The sequence below is a fragment of the Carassius auratus genome, chromosome 26 (assembly GCF_003368295.1).
Source record: "Carassius auratus strain Wakin chromosome 26, ASM336829v1, whole genome shotgun sequence".
Lineage (NCBI taxonomy): Eukaryota > Metazoa > Chordata > Actinopteri > Cypriniformes > Cyprinidae > Carassius > Carassius auratus.
In genome coordinates, this window is record NC_039268.1 from 17,907,949 (window position 1) to 17,925,850 (window position 17,902).

At 37.5% G+C, this 17,902-nt stretch overlaps 1 protein-coding gene across 2 annotated transcripts in view; it reads left to right on the plus strand.

Moving 5' to 3' along the window:
- Nucleotides 1-609: 609 nt before the first annotated feature.
- The window catches only part of grin2ab (glutamate receptor, ionotropic, N-methyl D-aspartate 2A, b), a 90,170-nt gene continuing 72,877 nt past the window's right edge, over nt 610-17,902 (plus strand). For both annotated transcript variants that reach the window (XR_003275880.1, XM_026204614.1), the window contains exons 1-3: nt 610-1,635; nt 2,195-2,381; nt 7,755-8,150. Coding sequence is in view for 1 of the 2 variants with exons in the window: in XM_026204614.1 (XP_026060399.1) it covers nt 7,770-8,150 (381 nt within the window). In the remaining variant the exon portion in view is untranslated. The remainder of the gene's footprint in view (nt 1,636-2,194; nt 2,382-7,754; nt 8,151-17,902) is intronic.

Here is a 17,902-nt window from a genome sequence, read left to right on the forward strand (position 1 = left end):
CATTCAGTACCTTAGGCGAGATAAGACATGACTATGCCCAGGTGGAATCTGTGGTGTTTTTTGGGGGGAGAATCTTCAAAATGAATTTCAGTACAGTAAAATGTAATAAAACATAGCTAGACAGTATATTAGCTACTCGTTATTTTCAGGTAATGGAATCAGATGGTGTTGCATTTTATGAATTTGGTGGTAATCTGCTGAACTTTCTGTCTAGCAGATTTTGTAAGGTTAGACATGACCAGAAGGCAAACTCTTTTTTTTTTCACAGTAATCGTGCGGGCTTAATTTTTTAAAGATACAGATATTTGCATTAAAATCCACTTGGCTCAAAAAATATGAGGGGGCACGTGTCTTCTGTACATCTATACTTAAACACGCGGACATAATCATAAGTTTAAAAGACTTTAAATAGACTTGTCAAGCAGTTTTTCCTTTGACTGGGTGAATGATCTTAGAGCATAAAATCATTTGATTTAATTGCATGAGTTGGGGATCATAACGGCTCCCGTGGATTTCCTGCAGGGAAATTACACAGCTGGGAGCGTCTGACTCATAACGAACTACCAATTTTGGCGCAAACGGAGCAAGCCCCAAATCACCGTTTTGATTGAGACAGACAGGAGTTGGTTCGTTGAACTGTTTTTCTCTCTTTAACACGTGGAGGCGACAGTGGATGGGACATACTTTTGCAACATCGAGCGGGAAAATGACTTGTTTACTGAGGCGTCCTGTGATTGAGAATTTTCCACAGTTTTGACGCACCCATCGTGCGCAGGGACTGTTAATGGTGCTCATTATCATTTGACTGTATTCATGTGTGTGGCGGAGAGAGAGAGAGAGAGCCTCAATCTACCATCAACTCGATTCATGGAGTGTGCGTCTGAGAGCAATGGTCTGTAAAGTTGGATGGAAATATGAACGCGCATCATAACCAAATGATTTCCTCAAATAGTTAAGCGATGACACTAGTCTGTTTGCGTTGACAGACAGAAAATCCGTGTATGAAACGTATGTTTGTGTTTAATTATAAGTGGTAAGGTAAGAGAATTGAGTTGAATTTGGAGCGGAGCTGAGCGCGTGGGAGGCATTGGCGAGTACAGTCTCAATCCGCGCTGAGATGTTGAGGAGCGTGCATGCGCTCGACAGTTTCCCATGATGTCTCGAGTTCAGTCGATGGTGTCGCAGAGGAATCTCTATCCAAAATACACCTCACCCCCGTTATCGACCTTTTAACGACTGAATACGGCGCGTTGCTGTTGTTTTCTCCAAAAGGATGCGATATTATTGACGGAATCCCCCTCAGAGGCGGCACACAGACCTGTTCCACAATCTCCTACCGCGGAAAGCACTCGAGTCTTAGAAAAAAATAACAGAAATATTAAGGTGAAAAAACCCATGTGGTCGTTGTTTGTCGACTGAATCACTGAACGTGTATTCCTTTTGCTTTTTTTCTGGTTAATCTCTGTAAGGAATAGACACGGTTAACACAAGGACACTGGTGGAATTACGCCGTTAAGAGCGCTGAACTTGACGGATTTGTTTATAAAGAAAGATCAAGGTTATACGATGAAGACTCCTGAGGACGCGGTTTAATTTCCCGACTGGTGTATTGGAAATGTACAACGGGGATATCAGGTGAGTTGTTCTCTTTTTACTTTCAATAAAACATCAAAAACGTATTATTTTTCCTTAACAAATGTGGGCTCGCTCTCTTACAGCCAACTGGGAGTCGATGGAGCTTCCCGTTGACGAAATCGTCGGCTTATTTTTGTGACGGGAGAAATTATTTCAACCGTCTGATGCGCAACACCTGCTGCGCGAGCGAGCGCCCTACATAGAGACAAACCCCGCGCGCGCTGCGCGTGAGGGGAATACAACACCGGCCGTTATTTAAACACGCCGGGTCTCTCACACACTTTTAACCGCCGACTTTACTCTCGAAGCTCCCTGATAGTTGTTGTTTAAAACACGGTTATGTGGTTGTAGTCCGCCTCTGAGGGGACTTGGTTTTATGCGGGGGAACCGTTACGCTTCCACGCAGATCAGTTTACCCACTCGCGAAGCCTTTTGGTGTGGCTTTTCGCTCGTAGACAACTGAACACTAACGAGAAGTTACAGAAATACTCTAAATAATGAGTTCTGTCATTTTTGTTACCCTGGTGTAAGGATTGTGGTTGACTTTCCCTCCCCCCAGAACATTGAACACTTAAGCTCCTGTCAAGGTGGTTCGCCGGAGGTCTGAAAAGAAAAATGCGCCGAGAAACGCGCCTTCTCTGTGAGGAAGTCTTCGTGGATAACGTTCACAAGTCATCGGTCAGTTTCACAGATGGCACATTTCAACCACGGCGAGTCTCCTTCACAGACACCTCGTGACACGCAAGGTAAGATACGTTTTAAATATTGAACGTTTTAGTAATAGGTGTGAAGTGGCTGACGGGGAGATCCGAATGGGGGCGCCGTTGTCTCGCGGGTTCGGTCTAAACGGGGAATGAGGGACTTGCAGATTTGGGTGCAGTCACGTTGTCCAAGCACATTTTTGATGTTTTCCTCTTGCTTACAGGACCAGGCCTGAAATAGTCTTTCCTGCAATGGAGGATACAATTTTAGAAGCTGAAATATTTAAAAACCGCCCCCTTCTTTCCTACACATTTATGTATAGAGACACTTATTCTTGATAAAATGACCTTAACTGAACACCGAGATACAGCAATGCATTCCTTACATTTGCTATATTGGGCCAACTCTTGTGATGCCTTAGTCCAGGAACAAAATTGAATAAAATATGTGAATGCATACATGAGCACTTGGCTGATGCACTGCCCTGTTGAACGCACTTGTGATGTTACCAAACCTCAGGAATAATGGGGGTAATGGAGTTACCTTACAAAAAATGTCTGGCAGTTAAAATGGAATTTGCTATAATATGCACTGACTTTAAACTTGCATAGCAAAATTTTCTTCAAACTGTTGCCCTCACCATAACGGTAGCTGACATGAATGAGAAAATGGATCTATGTAATACCACAGTTTTCTACACATATTTTAAAAACTAAAAACTATCTGCATTTAAATACTTATGTAGAATATGTTTTGGTCCTTAAAATGAAGGAATACATGAGCATACGTGTTGGTCAGTGATGTGGAGTGATGGATTGGGGAGGAGGACCTAGTGCAGGTGCTTATTTTGAGAGTACTCGTAACTATTGACCCCTCCACCTTTCCACACAGTCAAACTCAGAAATCCACCCACAACCTCCCCATTCGCCTGCGAAGAGAAGTGATCTCAGCGGTGATATTCTGCTAACAGAGGAGCCGATATGCACTTGGCACTTCATGCTGTGGTTTTGAATTATGAAATATGGGCTGTGACAGACCATCAGAACTGTGGTTGGTACTTCCAGGCATATACTCAAACCTCACTCGTACAAACACTCCTATTGGCAAGACATTTTTGGCAGCGTTGCTTAAATTTTGATGCATAAAAGTCCATGGGTCTGAAATTAACTGTCTCTATATCCTTGGCTGCTCTTTAGTTGTATTCTGCAAGCTTAGGGTGAAGGTGATGTCTAATGTGACTGAAAACACACCGTTTACTTGTAAAACATCCAACAAATATGACAGATGCATTTGGAAACACTTAGTGCTAGTCCGGGGTAGACTTAAGGGCATGGTTGCTTTGCTGGGGTTGCTCTGTGAGTATGCCAATTATGGATGTAGCAAGTATACTAAATGAGAAAGTTACAGGGGAAACGGAGCACAACTGCCTGTCTCTGGAATCTGTAATGTGTTCATTGAGGCGTGCACCACTTTTGGACCCTCACAAACTACCAGTGCAGCCATCAAGAAAGCAATTAGGCAATTACGTGATTGGCACTAATTAGTATGCTTCACAATACAGCTGAATGTTTAAGCTGACAGAAGCAAAACCCTCTTAATATCTGTTATAAGTGTTTGCCAACAATTGGAAACGCATCAATAAATTATTAGTTTGTCAAGTGTTAAACAAGTCTTTGCTTCATTTATTCAAAAATGACATTGTAGGAGGAATTATATAATGCATCAGGCAGTAACAGTCATCCACTTCTGCTCATGAATTGCTGTATCAATGTTGTGATTTTAAAATTACTTATAAAAAACAGCATAATAATTTAATTTTCTTGTGTGTGTGTATGTGTGTATATATATATATATATATATATATATATATATATATATATATATATATTTATTTATTTATTTATACAGGTCATGGTTATATAATTAGTGAAATAAATCAACTTTTTGATGATATTCTAATTCCATTCAAAAAGTGAAACTTGTATATTATATTCATTCATTAAACACAGACTGATATATTTCAAATGTTTATTTCTTTTAATTTTGATGATTAATTTTGAGAGACCATTTAAAGGCTTTGCATGTGTTTTGAGTTAATTAGCTGATTAGAGTGTGGCACCAGGTGTCTTCAATATTGAACCTTTTCACAATATTCTAACTTTCTCAGATACTGAATTTGGGATTTTCCTTAGTTGTCAGTTATAATCATCAAAATCAAAAGAAATAAGCATTTGAAATATATCAGTCTGTGTGTAATGAATGAACATATATATGTATATTTAAATATATATATATATATATATATATATATATATATATATATATATATATATATATATATATATATATATATATATATATATATATATATGTATACGTATACGTATACGTATATGTTAGTGTTGTCAAAAGACCCGGTACTTTGGTACCAAGTCGGTACAATTTTTTTTTAAATGTGATGGTACCAGGTTTCTTTAAGTACCGGTAGTACCGAAGTCCCATTCAAACCCGCTTCAGCGCTATGATTTCCGCGAAGCATAAAATGAGGACAGAATCTCAAAATCCAGTCATTAAAATGAAACTTACATTTTAATATGGACAGTCATGGAATTTGTCAAAGTTAGCATAACTTAATAAAAATAAATCGATCAAATCAAATCTCCATATGGACCAGTATTTGTAAATGTTAAGCTGCAAAAATTGTTTGAAATATGAATCCGTGTTCTGCGCGTCTCTGTGTGAATTAATGAATGGCAGAGACGTGCGGGTTTGTTTATTACATAGACTGAAGCGCATGACGCTTGCATTAATTTCAACATCTGAGCTTCAGAGTTCTCTCTCCATCAAGCGATCTGAACTTTTCAGTTCATCTCAATGGACGCACAGCGCACCTGTATTTGATGCTCTGTAAACTCTTTGTGAATGCGCACGGCTCACCGTCACTTTACTGCTAGTGCTGTCTCTCACACATGCAAAGAGAGAGAGAGAGCGAGAGCCTTACCACGCTGAATCGACACGCTATATGTAAACTATTCTTTGTTATCTTCTCCTGTCAAAATAATGGAGTTCATTTAGAATTATTCATATTCATTTTCGAACAAGCAGAAGACATACTGGTTTCTCCGGTAGTGGGTGGAGATAATGCGCAAATGGCAATTTCATTGGCTGGCACTGTCCCCGTTTTGATGTCAGCAAATCAGTTTGACCGAACGCAGACAATGTGATTAATATTCATGAACCCAGCAGCTCATCAATTCATAGTGCATTGTATATACATTAGTATGATAGTAGAATTAGTAGTAGTATTATCTTTTAATAATAATTAATAAAGTGCTAGAAATATTACTATTATTTAGTAAAATGTATGTGATACTGCTACTACTGTTTTAAAAAATTATAAAACTTTATTTTTTAAAGAAATAAATCAAAATATTTCTTCCATGTTTTAATTTTAATAGCAAATCCCCTTTATTTACCAAAAATAAAATGTTTAAATTTCATAAATTAGAAGACAAATTAAATTTGGGTGAAACTTGTTTACTGTTTTTCATAATTATATAACTTGTAGAAAAACTTTAAATACAATTGTAAATAAGTATAAAGAATGGCTTTGGTTTAATTTTTAGTGCTAAAAAGTAATTTTTTTTTAAATTAGCATATTTTTGTGTTTTGCTTTGGTACCGAAATTGGTACAGAGAACCGTGGATTTTCACTGGTATCGGTACAGAATACTGAAATTTTGGTACCGTGACAACACTAGTATATTTATGAATATATATATATATATATGTGTATGTATACGTCTGTGTATGTGTGAATATTGCTTCCTTAATTGACTATATGTAATATTTATACTTTAAATAAATTGTCACATTGCAGGAGTTTTTTTTTTTTAATCAAATGCAGATAAAATTATTCAAAATGTGCTGATCTTGAAAATATTCACGTACAGCAAGTTTGCAATATATTCCATCTAATATTCCAATGTAGGACTTTTTCTGTTAAGCTGTGCATTCATGAGCTTCTGCATTAAGCTTTTTCCTTTGTTGAGAACTGGTGATAAAAAATGGTACTATTTGTAGTAGCTGATGGCAGCAAATTCTTATCACATCATTCCTTACCGAGCACCCCAAACAAACTCCCAAATTTCAAGCTCTGAAGACTGTAGGGTTTATTTCATTTTATTGATTTTTGTGTCATGATGAGTATTGATTTAAAATTACATGCCCTGGCACATACAGTATATTAAGAGACAAACTCATATGATTTCATGATGCTGCTGTATACGTGCCCTGCTTGTGTACTACCAGTGATATATTCAGCCAGAGTTAAATAAGAAACAGGATATTTGACTGTTCTAGTTAATATATATTTGATATAATTTTCAACAATATCTGAGTACTTTTTAATCTGTGGTTATTGACTATGGCCCAATGTAGTCGGTGAATGAAATGGAGGTGCAAATATGACTGATGACTAAACTCCAGGGATGAAGAAGGTGTATCCAGTGATATTTCTGAGAGTGAAAAGTTCAGTGTGAATTCGATCAGTCTTGCTATCAAAGCATGTTTGATAGCAAAGTATCTCTACCTTGATAAAAGGAGCCAAATGAACAGAAAAAGTAAAATCTATTTTTTTTTTTACCTTAAAGGAATATTGTCAGTTATTCACTTACTGTTTAGTTATTCCAAATTTGTATGGTTTTTCTTCTTTGTAACATAAAATATTTATTTGAAGTATGTTCACACTGCTGTTTTCCTTACAGTAAAAATGAATAGGGATATGTGCCGATTGAGTTTTGGAGTGAACTATTCCTTTAAGCCATAAGTACAATTTCCTTAATTCCAAAGTTGACTTTTACATTCAGTCTCTTGAGATTAAACCATCTTTTAACCACTGACATCAGCGCACTTAAATTTAACCATGTGTAAGCTGTTCTTCACTCATGAAGTTATAATGCACTCCAGTTAGTGCATGGTTTCATCAATTATTACTGTAATTTAAGAGACAGCTACACTAGCCATCTGGAATCATTCGGGCATCAAATTCCGCCTAGAATCGTTATAAACTATTGACGAGTCCTATCAATTAGAAAGGCCATTTAAATGCAACCACGATGACATATTGTAAGACAGTACATCAGTGTTAATTGCTAATAAGTGAACCACTGTTCCATTTAACTGTTTAGGCTAATTGAAAAGTATTGACTTGCAATGATAGAGTAGTTCAACAGAGTGCCAAATCATCTTAATCATTAAAAGCTTGTCTTCCGAATTCGCTTACCAGTCCCCCTCCACTGAATCATTGCATGCAAAGTAACAGGGTGAATGTAATTTATGGATGTGATCTGATTTTTGTCTATTGAGATCTGGTAAGCCTGATGTTTTGCATCTTTTTAAAACTTCTTATCTTAACAGGGGCTGAAGCCAGGAATGATGGGAGCTGTAGTCTGCTTGATGGTCTTATGGGCTTTGTTGGGTTGGTCGCAGGCCGCAGAGAAGCCTCCATCCCTGAGTGTAGCTGTGATACTGGGCCAAACCCCCACTGTATCCGAATCAGCCCTGCGTCCGGCTCGTGGGATAGGTGCGCCTCTGGATGTGACTGTTCTCAGCGTCCAGGTGAACCAGACGGACCCAGGAAGCATGCTTACACACCTGTGTGAGCTCATGTCCCGACAGAGACTGCATGGGCTGGTCTATGGAGATGGCACGGACCAGGAAGCTGTGGCACAGATGCTGGACTTTGTTTCCTCTCAGACTTCCATGCCCATACTGGGAATCCATGGTGGCTCTGCCATGACAATGGCCGAAAAGGTAAGCATGCTTTGTGCTTTATCCTCAACTTTGCGTTTTCAGCAGCCCACCACAGAATATTTAATCATATCTGGCATCAGTCGGATGTTTACCACCAAGGCCTAAACATAAAGCTGAATTTCAAATATTTAATGCCATGTTTTGGATTGTCTAGCTGTGTTGCATTAAACGAGACACAATTCAGATACCTGACAGATTTTCTTTATCAGTCATGCCATCTGCATCAGATATAACCTGACGGATTGCCAGTCTTCCTGTCACTGTCCCTCTGTCTGTCTATTTGTTTTTGCAAAGTTGGCAATGAGCTGTGTTTATAGCAAAATGGGTTGCAGTTGTGTGGGTGTGACAGAAACCTACGGCCGGGGTAGTGACAGAGCTGCCTGAAAGAGTTGAGCATTGAAGCCAAGAAAGTTCATGATTTTAAAGGGATTCATTGATGCCATCTTTATTTCATGTTAAACATCAATGATTTTTAAAAATGTTTAATTAATCATCAAATGGATGCATTTGACTATTAGGCTATTACTACACTCTTCATCCACATAAACTGTAAAAACTTCTTGTAGACGACCATGTCATCCCATTGCATCATCTGGCTGAGTTCACTTCAAACTACCCTTCCAAATAATGATTTGATAATTTTAGATGAACGCACAATCCCTTTTAACAGTGATGAAATACAGCCACAAAGTAAGTGCATTGTGCTACTTTGTCAAAGCTCATGGTTAGAAACATTTCTTGCTTAAGTTTGTGATGTTTTAATTCTTAATGTAATGTGCATTTAGTTTTTATGTAATTAGTAGCTTCTTTTTAAGTCTTGCTTTTAGTTTTTTGTTTTACTGTCTGCTTATTCTCTCACTGTATGTATGACAAGTTATTTGTGGTGGCAAGTGTATATATTGAAAGTTGCTTAGAATTCATAAGGATCAGATTTTTCATTATCTAATTTCCTTCGAGCGACATTCTCCAACTTGGTATTTGACACATTAGGCCCTGCTGCCGCTGTAGAGCTTGGAGGGTAATAATTGAAGAGACTCTTCGGGAGGGAAGCACTGCTTAGGGAGTCAAATGCTGTGGCTGATGTGAATGAAACTCAAACATTAAGAGGCCCCCTGCTTGCTGTCTCCCATAACACTTCTCATCCCTTCTTTAAATCATCTCCCAGAGTTCCTTTTGATACCGAGGCTGATACAGTCTTGGCTGTATTGGCTGTGCAAATAACATGTCAAGCACAATGCATTTCCAAGTTTGAAATAAACAGAAATAGAAAGGCAGAAAATATCACAATTACTGTCGGATCTGTTCACATTCAATAAGAAGTCAGTAAGATTTTTTTTAATGTGTCTGAGAAGTGTACATTGGCATGTATGAAGTTTTCCTTACATAAAATAGCAAAATATCAAGCCAAATGTATTTGCACACAAATGAAATGGGTCTTTTCTCAGCGCTTTATTAATTATTTATATAAATAACCTCTGACCATTACATCAAGGTCGGCTTGAGATGTTTCTGGTCTCAGTCTTTCTGATTAGACTGAACAGAATAAAACCACTTCAGTGTCAGATTAGATAAATGAGTTAACTGTGTTCATGAATTTAGTGTTTAGACATATTAAGTTGATTTGGCGCTATAGAATATTTGGCACCCGAATTTAACTTTTGCATACATGATGCTATTAGCACAGGACTTATTTTCTACACAAAATGTTTTTCTTTTTAAATCACAAATTGTATGAAAAATTAAGTAAAGAGTATGGTTTTACATTACTGTCAGTATTGAAGTATTGTATGAGTGGATTTTGTTAAAAACTGTGGCTGCATACTGCATGTATACACTTACGTACATTTGTAGGTACAGTAGACCCGCCTCAATTATTGATTATCTGTTGATCTCTAAGTGCAGTACCTATTATATTAGTCATTTTTTCCTCCCATGAAACACAAAAGAAGACATTTAAAAAAGTAGGAGTTAGACAGAATCACGTAAAGATTTTTCGAAATGTATCCTTTTGTGATCCATCGAAAAACTACAACTTTTAAGTTTGGAGTGGCTTAATAATGCCATAATTGTATGTTTTGTGTGAGCTATTGCTTTAGAATGTTTCAGAATGGCCTTTATCTCTATAGTATAATACAGCGTTCTCTCTTGTACCACTGTTTCTCTTTGATCAAGTTCAACTGCATGTCTTTTTGCAGTGTACTCTGGGGAGAGCATGAGTGTGTTTTAAGAGTGTGTATCTGAGGGTCCTAGAGGATGCTTCGCTTCACTGTAAACCCAGATTGTCCTTCTTATGTTATTAAAAATGAAGGCGCTAAGGCGCATCTTTTTATCCATGTTTCCACTTCTGATATGGGAAAGAAAGGGCAGGGAGCACTAACGCACACTGAGGGGGCAGGACTGAATATTCGATGAGCTGCTTTATGTGGTTTGCATGTTGCATGTTTTTGGAATGAGGTCTGGGCATATGTGTTTAGGGTCTATATGAGTAAAAGAAGGACAGAGAGTCAGGCCTGAAGAGTTAAACACTAAAGCTGTTTTCTACCCCATTGAAGCTTTTATCCCATCTGTATTAGAGAGGTGCATTATGGGAGAAAAGAACAAAATAGAGGGGCTGACATAAATTAAATATGTAACATACACTTACAGGCAGACGTGTACAGACACACACAGTCCTTTTCTTTTTCGCTTATCTATCTCCCACACACTCAAATTTTCTTGTTATTCATTTAACAATAGACTGAGGTTGCACTGGCACATTAGATCATATGATGTCATCAGCAGTGCCAAATAAGTGCCTGTAAAAAAACACTGAAGCGCACAGAAAACCCACTCGAAGGTTAAAAGCCAACTTGTTTCTAACAAGCTTATAAGACAGTTTGCTGATGTCACGGTGACATTAGTTTGATGATGTCAGCCACAATAAAACTCCCTTCAGTGGATCGGTTAATGCTACTTAGTTTTATGTTGTAGCATAATAAAAAAAATTAAAATAAAATGTAATTATAAAGAAAAGAGAGAAATAAATGAAAAAAAAAAAAAAAAACATCTTTATAATTTAAAAAGTGTAGTTTTAGCACAAGTAGTAGTAGTTTTAGTTCCTAATAGGTAATTTTTCAGTTTATACTTTTTCAAATCATGATGTATAGTACATTTAAAGGTTTGGAGCCAGTAAGATGTTTTTTTTAAGTGCCCCTATTATGCCATTTTTAAGGTTCCTAATATTGTTTTGGGAGTCTCCTACAATAGGTGTACATGCATGCAAGGTCAAACACTGCTTTCATTTTCTCATAATATGCATTTAATATCACCTAATTTTCCAACAATTCTCAAACGATTCGTTCAGAGCAGTTCTAAGATTCAGTCTCTCTAAACCCCTCCTTTCTGTAAACCTTCTCTGCTCTGATTGGTCAGATGGTCAATTTTGTTGGTGATTGGTCTACAGCTTGCAGCACTTGTCGGAAACTATACGCCCATTGCCATAATTCCATATTATGAACTGAATAGAAAATATAAACATCTGTTATTTGTCATACAGGTTCAGTGGAGCCAGCTAGTACAAATAAACTGGGTACTGTCTTTTTATAGAGCAAGTGGTTTGTGTATACTGTGATCAACTCCCTGAGAAAAGCAGTCATCAGTAAAATGACGTGTTGAAGGTGGGTATAGTTTTGGGGCAACTGGCTAATGTAAAACATAGATGAGCATAGACTTACAGTATTCGCTAATGCGATATATAGTGGTAATTAATATGCACTATATTGTTATCGTGGGCACTTATAAATACAGTGAATAATTATACATTACAAATTATTCCGAATTTGGAATGCATTTTAAGAATACCATTCTCAAAATGCACCACAACGCTGTATGTTGATTAAAAGACGTGTGTTCACTCTGATGTAAACAAGCACCCATGAGAAGCACATGGGGGAACACTTGAGAAACGCGCTGAATGAAATCACATTCACTCTCTGACAGCAGATGGCATTAAACTGCAGACAGTCCTTAACCTGAAAACCCCATAAATATAGCAGCTATGCTACTTCCTAAAACATATTTAAAAGTAGACATGTCAAGCTTTCTATAGATATCTCTCTCATGCCCCTTCGTTGAGTATTCACAGAGTTACAGTTCATTTTAATTACGTGTTTCTAAATGAAGATCAGCGCAGACAAAGGCTGCAGACAGCACATCTTGTTTGTTATCTTTATTTTATAAGTGCACAAAGTTTTGTTGTTATTATGTCTGTATCCCAAAAAAACTAGACCCTTTACAGATTCGATTGATGTATTGCTCTTATCTGTACGATTAAAACTGAAAGTGTACTTTAAATTATTTTCGGGGTTATCAGGAGAAAATGACTCATAACGCTTATACGTGTTAATTGACTCCAGAGGGTTAAATAATTTTAAATAGCCATTCAGATCTGTGTATTTGCTATGATGTTCATCAGAGTGCCAAATACTTAAGTATTAAGACTTAATAGGCTTTTTTTAACCTGGACTACAACATACCGTAGATATATTTCAATACCGTGATAATACCGTTTACCGTGATAAAAGCATGAGCAATTAATCGCAACAGGAAAATTTGATACTGACATATCCCTAGACGGGCATCTTGCAAATGTGTAACCCCATGTAGCTGTCATGGAAGTTGGAAAATTCTAATGATTCTATTTTGCTGTTCAGAGTTGATTGTTTCTTTTGGGAGACAATACATTTATTTATCATGCACTTTCCTCTTTACACCTTGTAGTTTGTTTGCATTCAAATACAGGTACATTACACACTTCATGAAAGGCAATATTGAAAATGTCCGTTATGCATTTGTTCAAGTATTTTTCTTTTAGTTTTGATCAGTTTAACAGTTTCTTCTTGAAAAAAGTATCAAAGTATCAATTAAAAAACTTTTGAATGGTCCTGTATCTATTACCAAAATATTTAGGCCTATAGCACGAAAATAGACTACCGATGTTTTTGTGTCATTTAAGATGTCAGTTTTTATTTAGCTTAGAACAGCATTCTGTCATTTTGAAATACTGTGCCAGCTCTTGTTAACACTTTACCTGTGTTCCTACATTCCCAAATGCCCCCAAGGAGGGATCACTACAGCTTAAGTGAAAGTCCTGTATAAGCCAAAATAAACTTGTCCTTCGTTATTTTGTGTGATGTATCGCTGCACTTCAACCAGACACCGAAATAAAGTTACAATGGCAGACCTAAGCTGGAATGTAATTTAAGATGCTTTACAAGACTCCGGAATGGTACACAGTGGACAAACGATCTGCCATCGCTCAATACTGTATGATAAATCCTTCTCTCTCCTAACAGTAGCGCCTTGATGGCCACCTACTTATTTTGGGCTCTGTCACAGTGACTCACTGCAGTTCTTAAAGCTGTTATAGATGGAAGATATGAAATTAGAAATTCGTTTACATTCGGTTACTGTCATTAGGACACTGGATAACAAATCTCTAGTAAAGTCAGTGTCACTTCAAGTCAGGTTACAGGGAAGCTCCCGTACTGTTTGTGGTGCTTTGAACCATAGGATCAGATGGAGCTTTTAAGAGATAAAGCTCTCAGACCTTTGTCAAGTTTCAGTCTGTCCCCTCTTCTTTTAATCTCAGCAATCCCTCTATATGTGGACCTTCCTTCTCCCCATCTCTCACTCTTTCCCTTTCTTTTATTTTCTTTCTCTCTCATTCTTCCTTCAGGGTTTATCAGAACATAAAGGATTCCTCTCCCTGGCAGATCAAAAACATGTCTCTCTCGTCCTCACTTATTTTCTTTCTTCTTATTCCTCTCGTCACTTCTTTCCCGCGGGTTGTAAAGGACAATCGACGAACATGGAGATTGGTGGCTGCATTCAAGACCGAATGAGGTCATTTTCCCTCTTTGCACTGCCTTCACTGAAAATGACAGTCTATTTGGGAGAAGAACGGGCAGAACAACTAAAAAAACCTTTGAAAGCAGCTTTTAAGGGCTAAGTTTAGATTCCCTGTTCCACAGCCTTCTGCGTTTTGTGCGACACTAACTTTATGAATATTGTATAGTGAAGTAGACACACAGGCTAATTGATTTAGAGTGAAACATTAACCTCATAATTCCTACTGTTTTTCGGATTTGTCTTGGACCAGAGGCTTTTCTTTGTGTGTGAGGGTGAGAGACTGAATTATAAAGACAGGCAATGTGAGTTCAAGAGATTGTTAATACGTTGAAACTGATCTGTTTTTTTATATGCATCAGGCACCTCGAGTTGCCTTTTAAAACAATAAGTCACTGCTATATAAACTACCATTCAGAAGTTTAAGATCAATGTGGGTTTTTTTTTTTTTTGGGGGGGGGGGTACATTTCATCAATTATGCATGAAATAAATAAGCAGTGTCATAAACATTCACGTTACAAAATATTTATATTCTAAATGCTGTTCTTTTGAACCTTTTTTTTAAAGAATCTTGAAAAGTAATTTCCAAAAAACATGTTTTTGACATTAATAATAAAGAATGTTTAGAAATAAGAAGATAATGTTTTCTGAGCAGCAAATCAGCATATTAGAATGATTTCTGAAGGATTGTGTGACATAGACTGGAGTAGAGGTATTCACGGGTCCAAATATTTGTGCCCGAAACCGAAAGAGACCTGTAATGTACTAAACAGAACCGACCCGGACCCATCTATTTTTTCAAAAGCTGGACCCAGACCTGTGTAAATCTGAGAAATGTCTACCCGGACCCATATGTTATTTGCAAGCTGGATCCAAACCCCCCGGGAAGACAAAGACCCGGCTGGACCCGATTGTCACATATTCCACCTTAAATTGCTATTACAAGTCAATAAACCTGTTGGGGAAAATACAACTTTCTGTCTTACCTAATTTAAGGAGCCGTATTCTCTCTTCCTTGTACCTGACTGCCTGTGATGCATTACAATCCTCCGACAAGAAAGTTATTCATGTTATTCCTCTCGTTATTCCAAGTCCTAGCTTAATCCACTCATTATTTCAGCTTCAAAAGTCCACTTGATGTCACGGTGATGGATGACAAATGCAACTGTGCACATGTAACGTTACATTCTGACTCGAGTTAACTCGCACAATAACTGTGACTGTTTGCCCTTTTGAACTATAATAACGCCACTGACGTTATTTTTATGCTATCATCTCTGTTCTCTCTGCTCTGTTCTGCGTCGAGTCTGAATCTGACCAATAAAACTTTAAGATTAAATGAAAATGTAAAGCGCGGTGTGGCAGTCGAAGTGTCCCTCACTGGTTGCCATAGAAACATGAAACATGCTGGAGACTGCACATGCGTGCTAGCTGTATCAACCTAACATATGTTTAACGCAGTTTGAGCGTCATTCATGTTACAGTTCACCTCAGATTGTGTTGCTGATTTGAAATATATTAAATATAATTGTGTCAAGCCTGCAAGCATTATTACCGTGCGGGCACTTGCATTAACTCTGAGTCTGCGCACTCTGCTTCTAACAGCTAACTTTCCTTTACCTAATTTTACAAGTTGCAAGTTACAAAAAACACAAGTCCGATGACTCAGATCGCACGGGTATTACACACAATGTTAAACAGACCCGGACCAGAGGTAATAGATTCAGACCCGACCCGGACACGGCTGATCATTTAAAATATAGACCAAAACCCGTACGGGTCCGGGTCGACAGGTCTCGGGTGCACTGTGAAGACCTCTAGACTGGAGTAATAATGATCAGGAATAAGTTACATTTTAAAATATATTTAAAGAGAAAATGATATTAATTTATCAGATTTCATTATTTGACTATTTACTGTATTTTTAAATAAATAAATGCAGCCTTGGTGAAAATAAGATACTTCTTTCAAAAATGATAGATAGATAGATAGATAGATAGATAGATAGATAGATAGATAGATAGATAGATAGATAGATAGATATGTCAGCATGCACCAGGGCACAGCTAAATATGCTTTTGATATTTCACATTGAAGTTACATAAATACTAATCTAGAGGATGTGCCTTTATTTATTTCAGGTGCTGTTTCATAGAGAATGTCCATGTTTGGTCATAATGGTCTAGCAGTCATTGCATGATCAAAGACTGCCTAGCGTAGGATTAGATGAAGAAATGTGTAGCTGTTCAAAGCGATGCACGGTAGCTGTGTGTGGGACTGATCACCCCTTATGATTCACTTCCATACTCTGTCTGATCAGGCAGGATAGCATTTCTCACTTTCCTGTTACCGAACTGTATGACAGTACATGTATATTCTCCTTTTTTTTATTTTAATTTTTTTATCAGGTTGAGAAACAGATGAAATGGTGAGATCCTACATTATTAAAATGAAGGTTTCTCTTATGCTCACCAAGGCTGCATTTGAGTGATCAAATATAGCAAAAACTACAATATTGTGAAGTATTATTACAATTTTAAATAAGTCATTTCAGTGTATTTTAAAATGTCATTTATTCCTGTAATGCATAGCTGAATTTTTATTATCATTAATCCAGTCATTCAGAAATTATTCTAATATGTAGATTTGCCTTGCTTAATATTTTTGTGGAAACTCTGATCACAGTGTGTAGGGTTGGGCAATATTACTATATAAATCAGATGTACGAAATAAAAAATCTGTAGATTCATATTTTGCTCTATCCTTTATTTTGTGGTGCTGCAAAATACATTGTTTACTGCAATACGCTTTCATTACTTGAATGACGGCAGTCTTACCATATTTTTCGGACTATAAGTCGCACCTGAGTATAAGATGCATCAGTCCAAAAATACGTCATGATAAGGAAAAAACATATATAAGTCGCACTGGACTATAAGTTGCATTTATTTAGAACCAAGAGAAAACATTACAGTCTACAGTGTGAAAGGGCACTCTACGTTTATTAGGGGTAGACTACAGGAGCATTGAGCAGCATAGAGCGCCCTCTCGTGGCTGTAGACGGTAATGTTTTCTCTTAGTTCATTTCTCTTGGTTCATGTCAAATTAATTTTGATATATAAGTCACACTTGACTATAAGTCGCAGGACCAGCCAAACTATGAAAAAAAATGCGCGACCTATAGTCCGGAAAATACGGTACATGCATTACACAGGGATGCAGGCAGATGTGTGAATAACAGCATGCGTGTGCTCACGGCACGTTGCTGTGGATGTGTTTCTATATTCGTATATTCTATATTCCCAATATAATATATATATAATATATAATAATTGTCAAAATTATTCCACATTATCGCTAATATTCGATATATCGCCCAGCCCTATTTTACCATACTCATGACTGGAAGCAGTCAACTGTGGCATAACAAAAGCTCCGCTGCTTTCGTGCTGTGTGTCGCACTCATTCAGCGGCCTCATTTCGCTTCGATGGCTTTCAGCCTCACCCTGCTTCATTCTACTACGTTAATAAATCATTAGCTCATCATGAATATGATTTCTGCCCAAGTCCTGTCGGATCGTATCGGCAACGGGGATGAAGATGACAACTCTCACGATTTCACACTCTTCACGGTCTACTCTCGTTCAGGGCTCGGACCGATAACAGTAAGCTTGCGCAGCTTTAGTGCGCGCAGAAAAGGGACTCTTATTTGTGCGCCAGTACACCAATGGCTGATCGCTTCCTGCTGTTATCTGTGCCCCATACATGTAGTTCTGCATTTCCAGTGCTAAACGGCTGCCCGTGTCCTGCGCACAGATTTTGAAATACTTCCACACAAGTGACATAGCGAACAATTACAATGTAG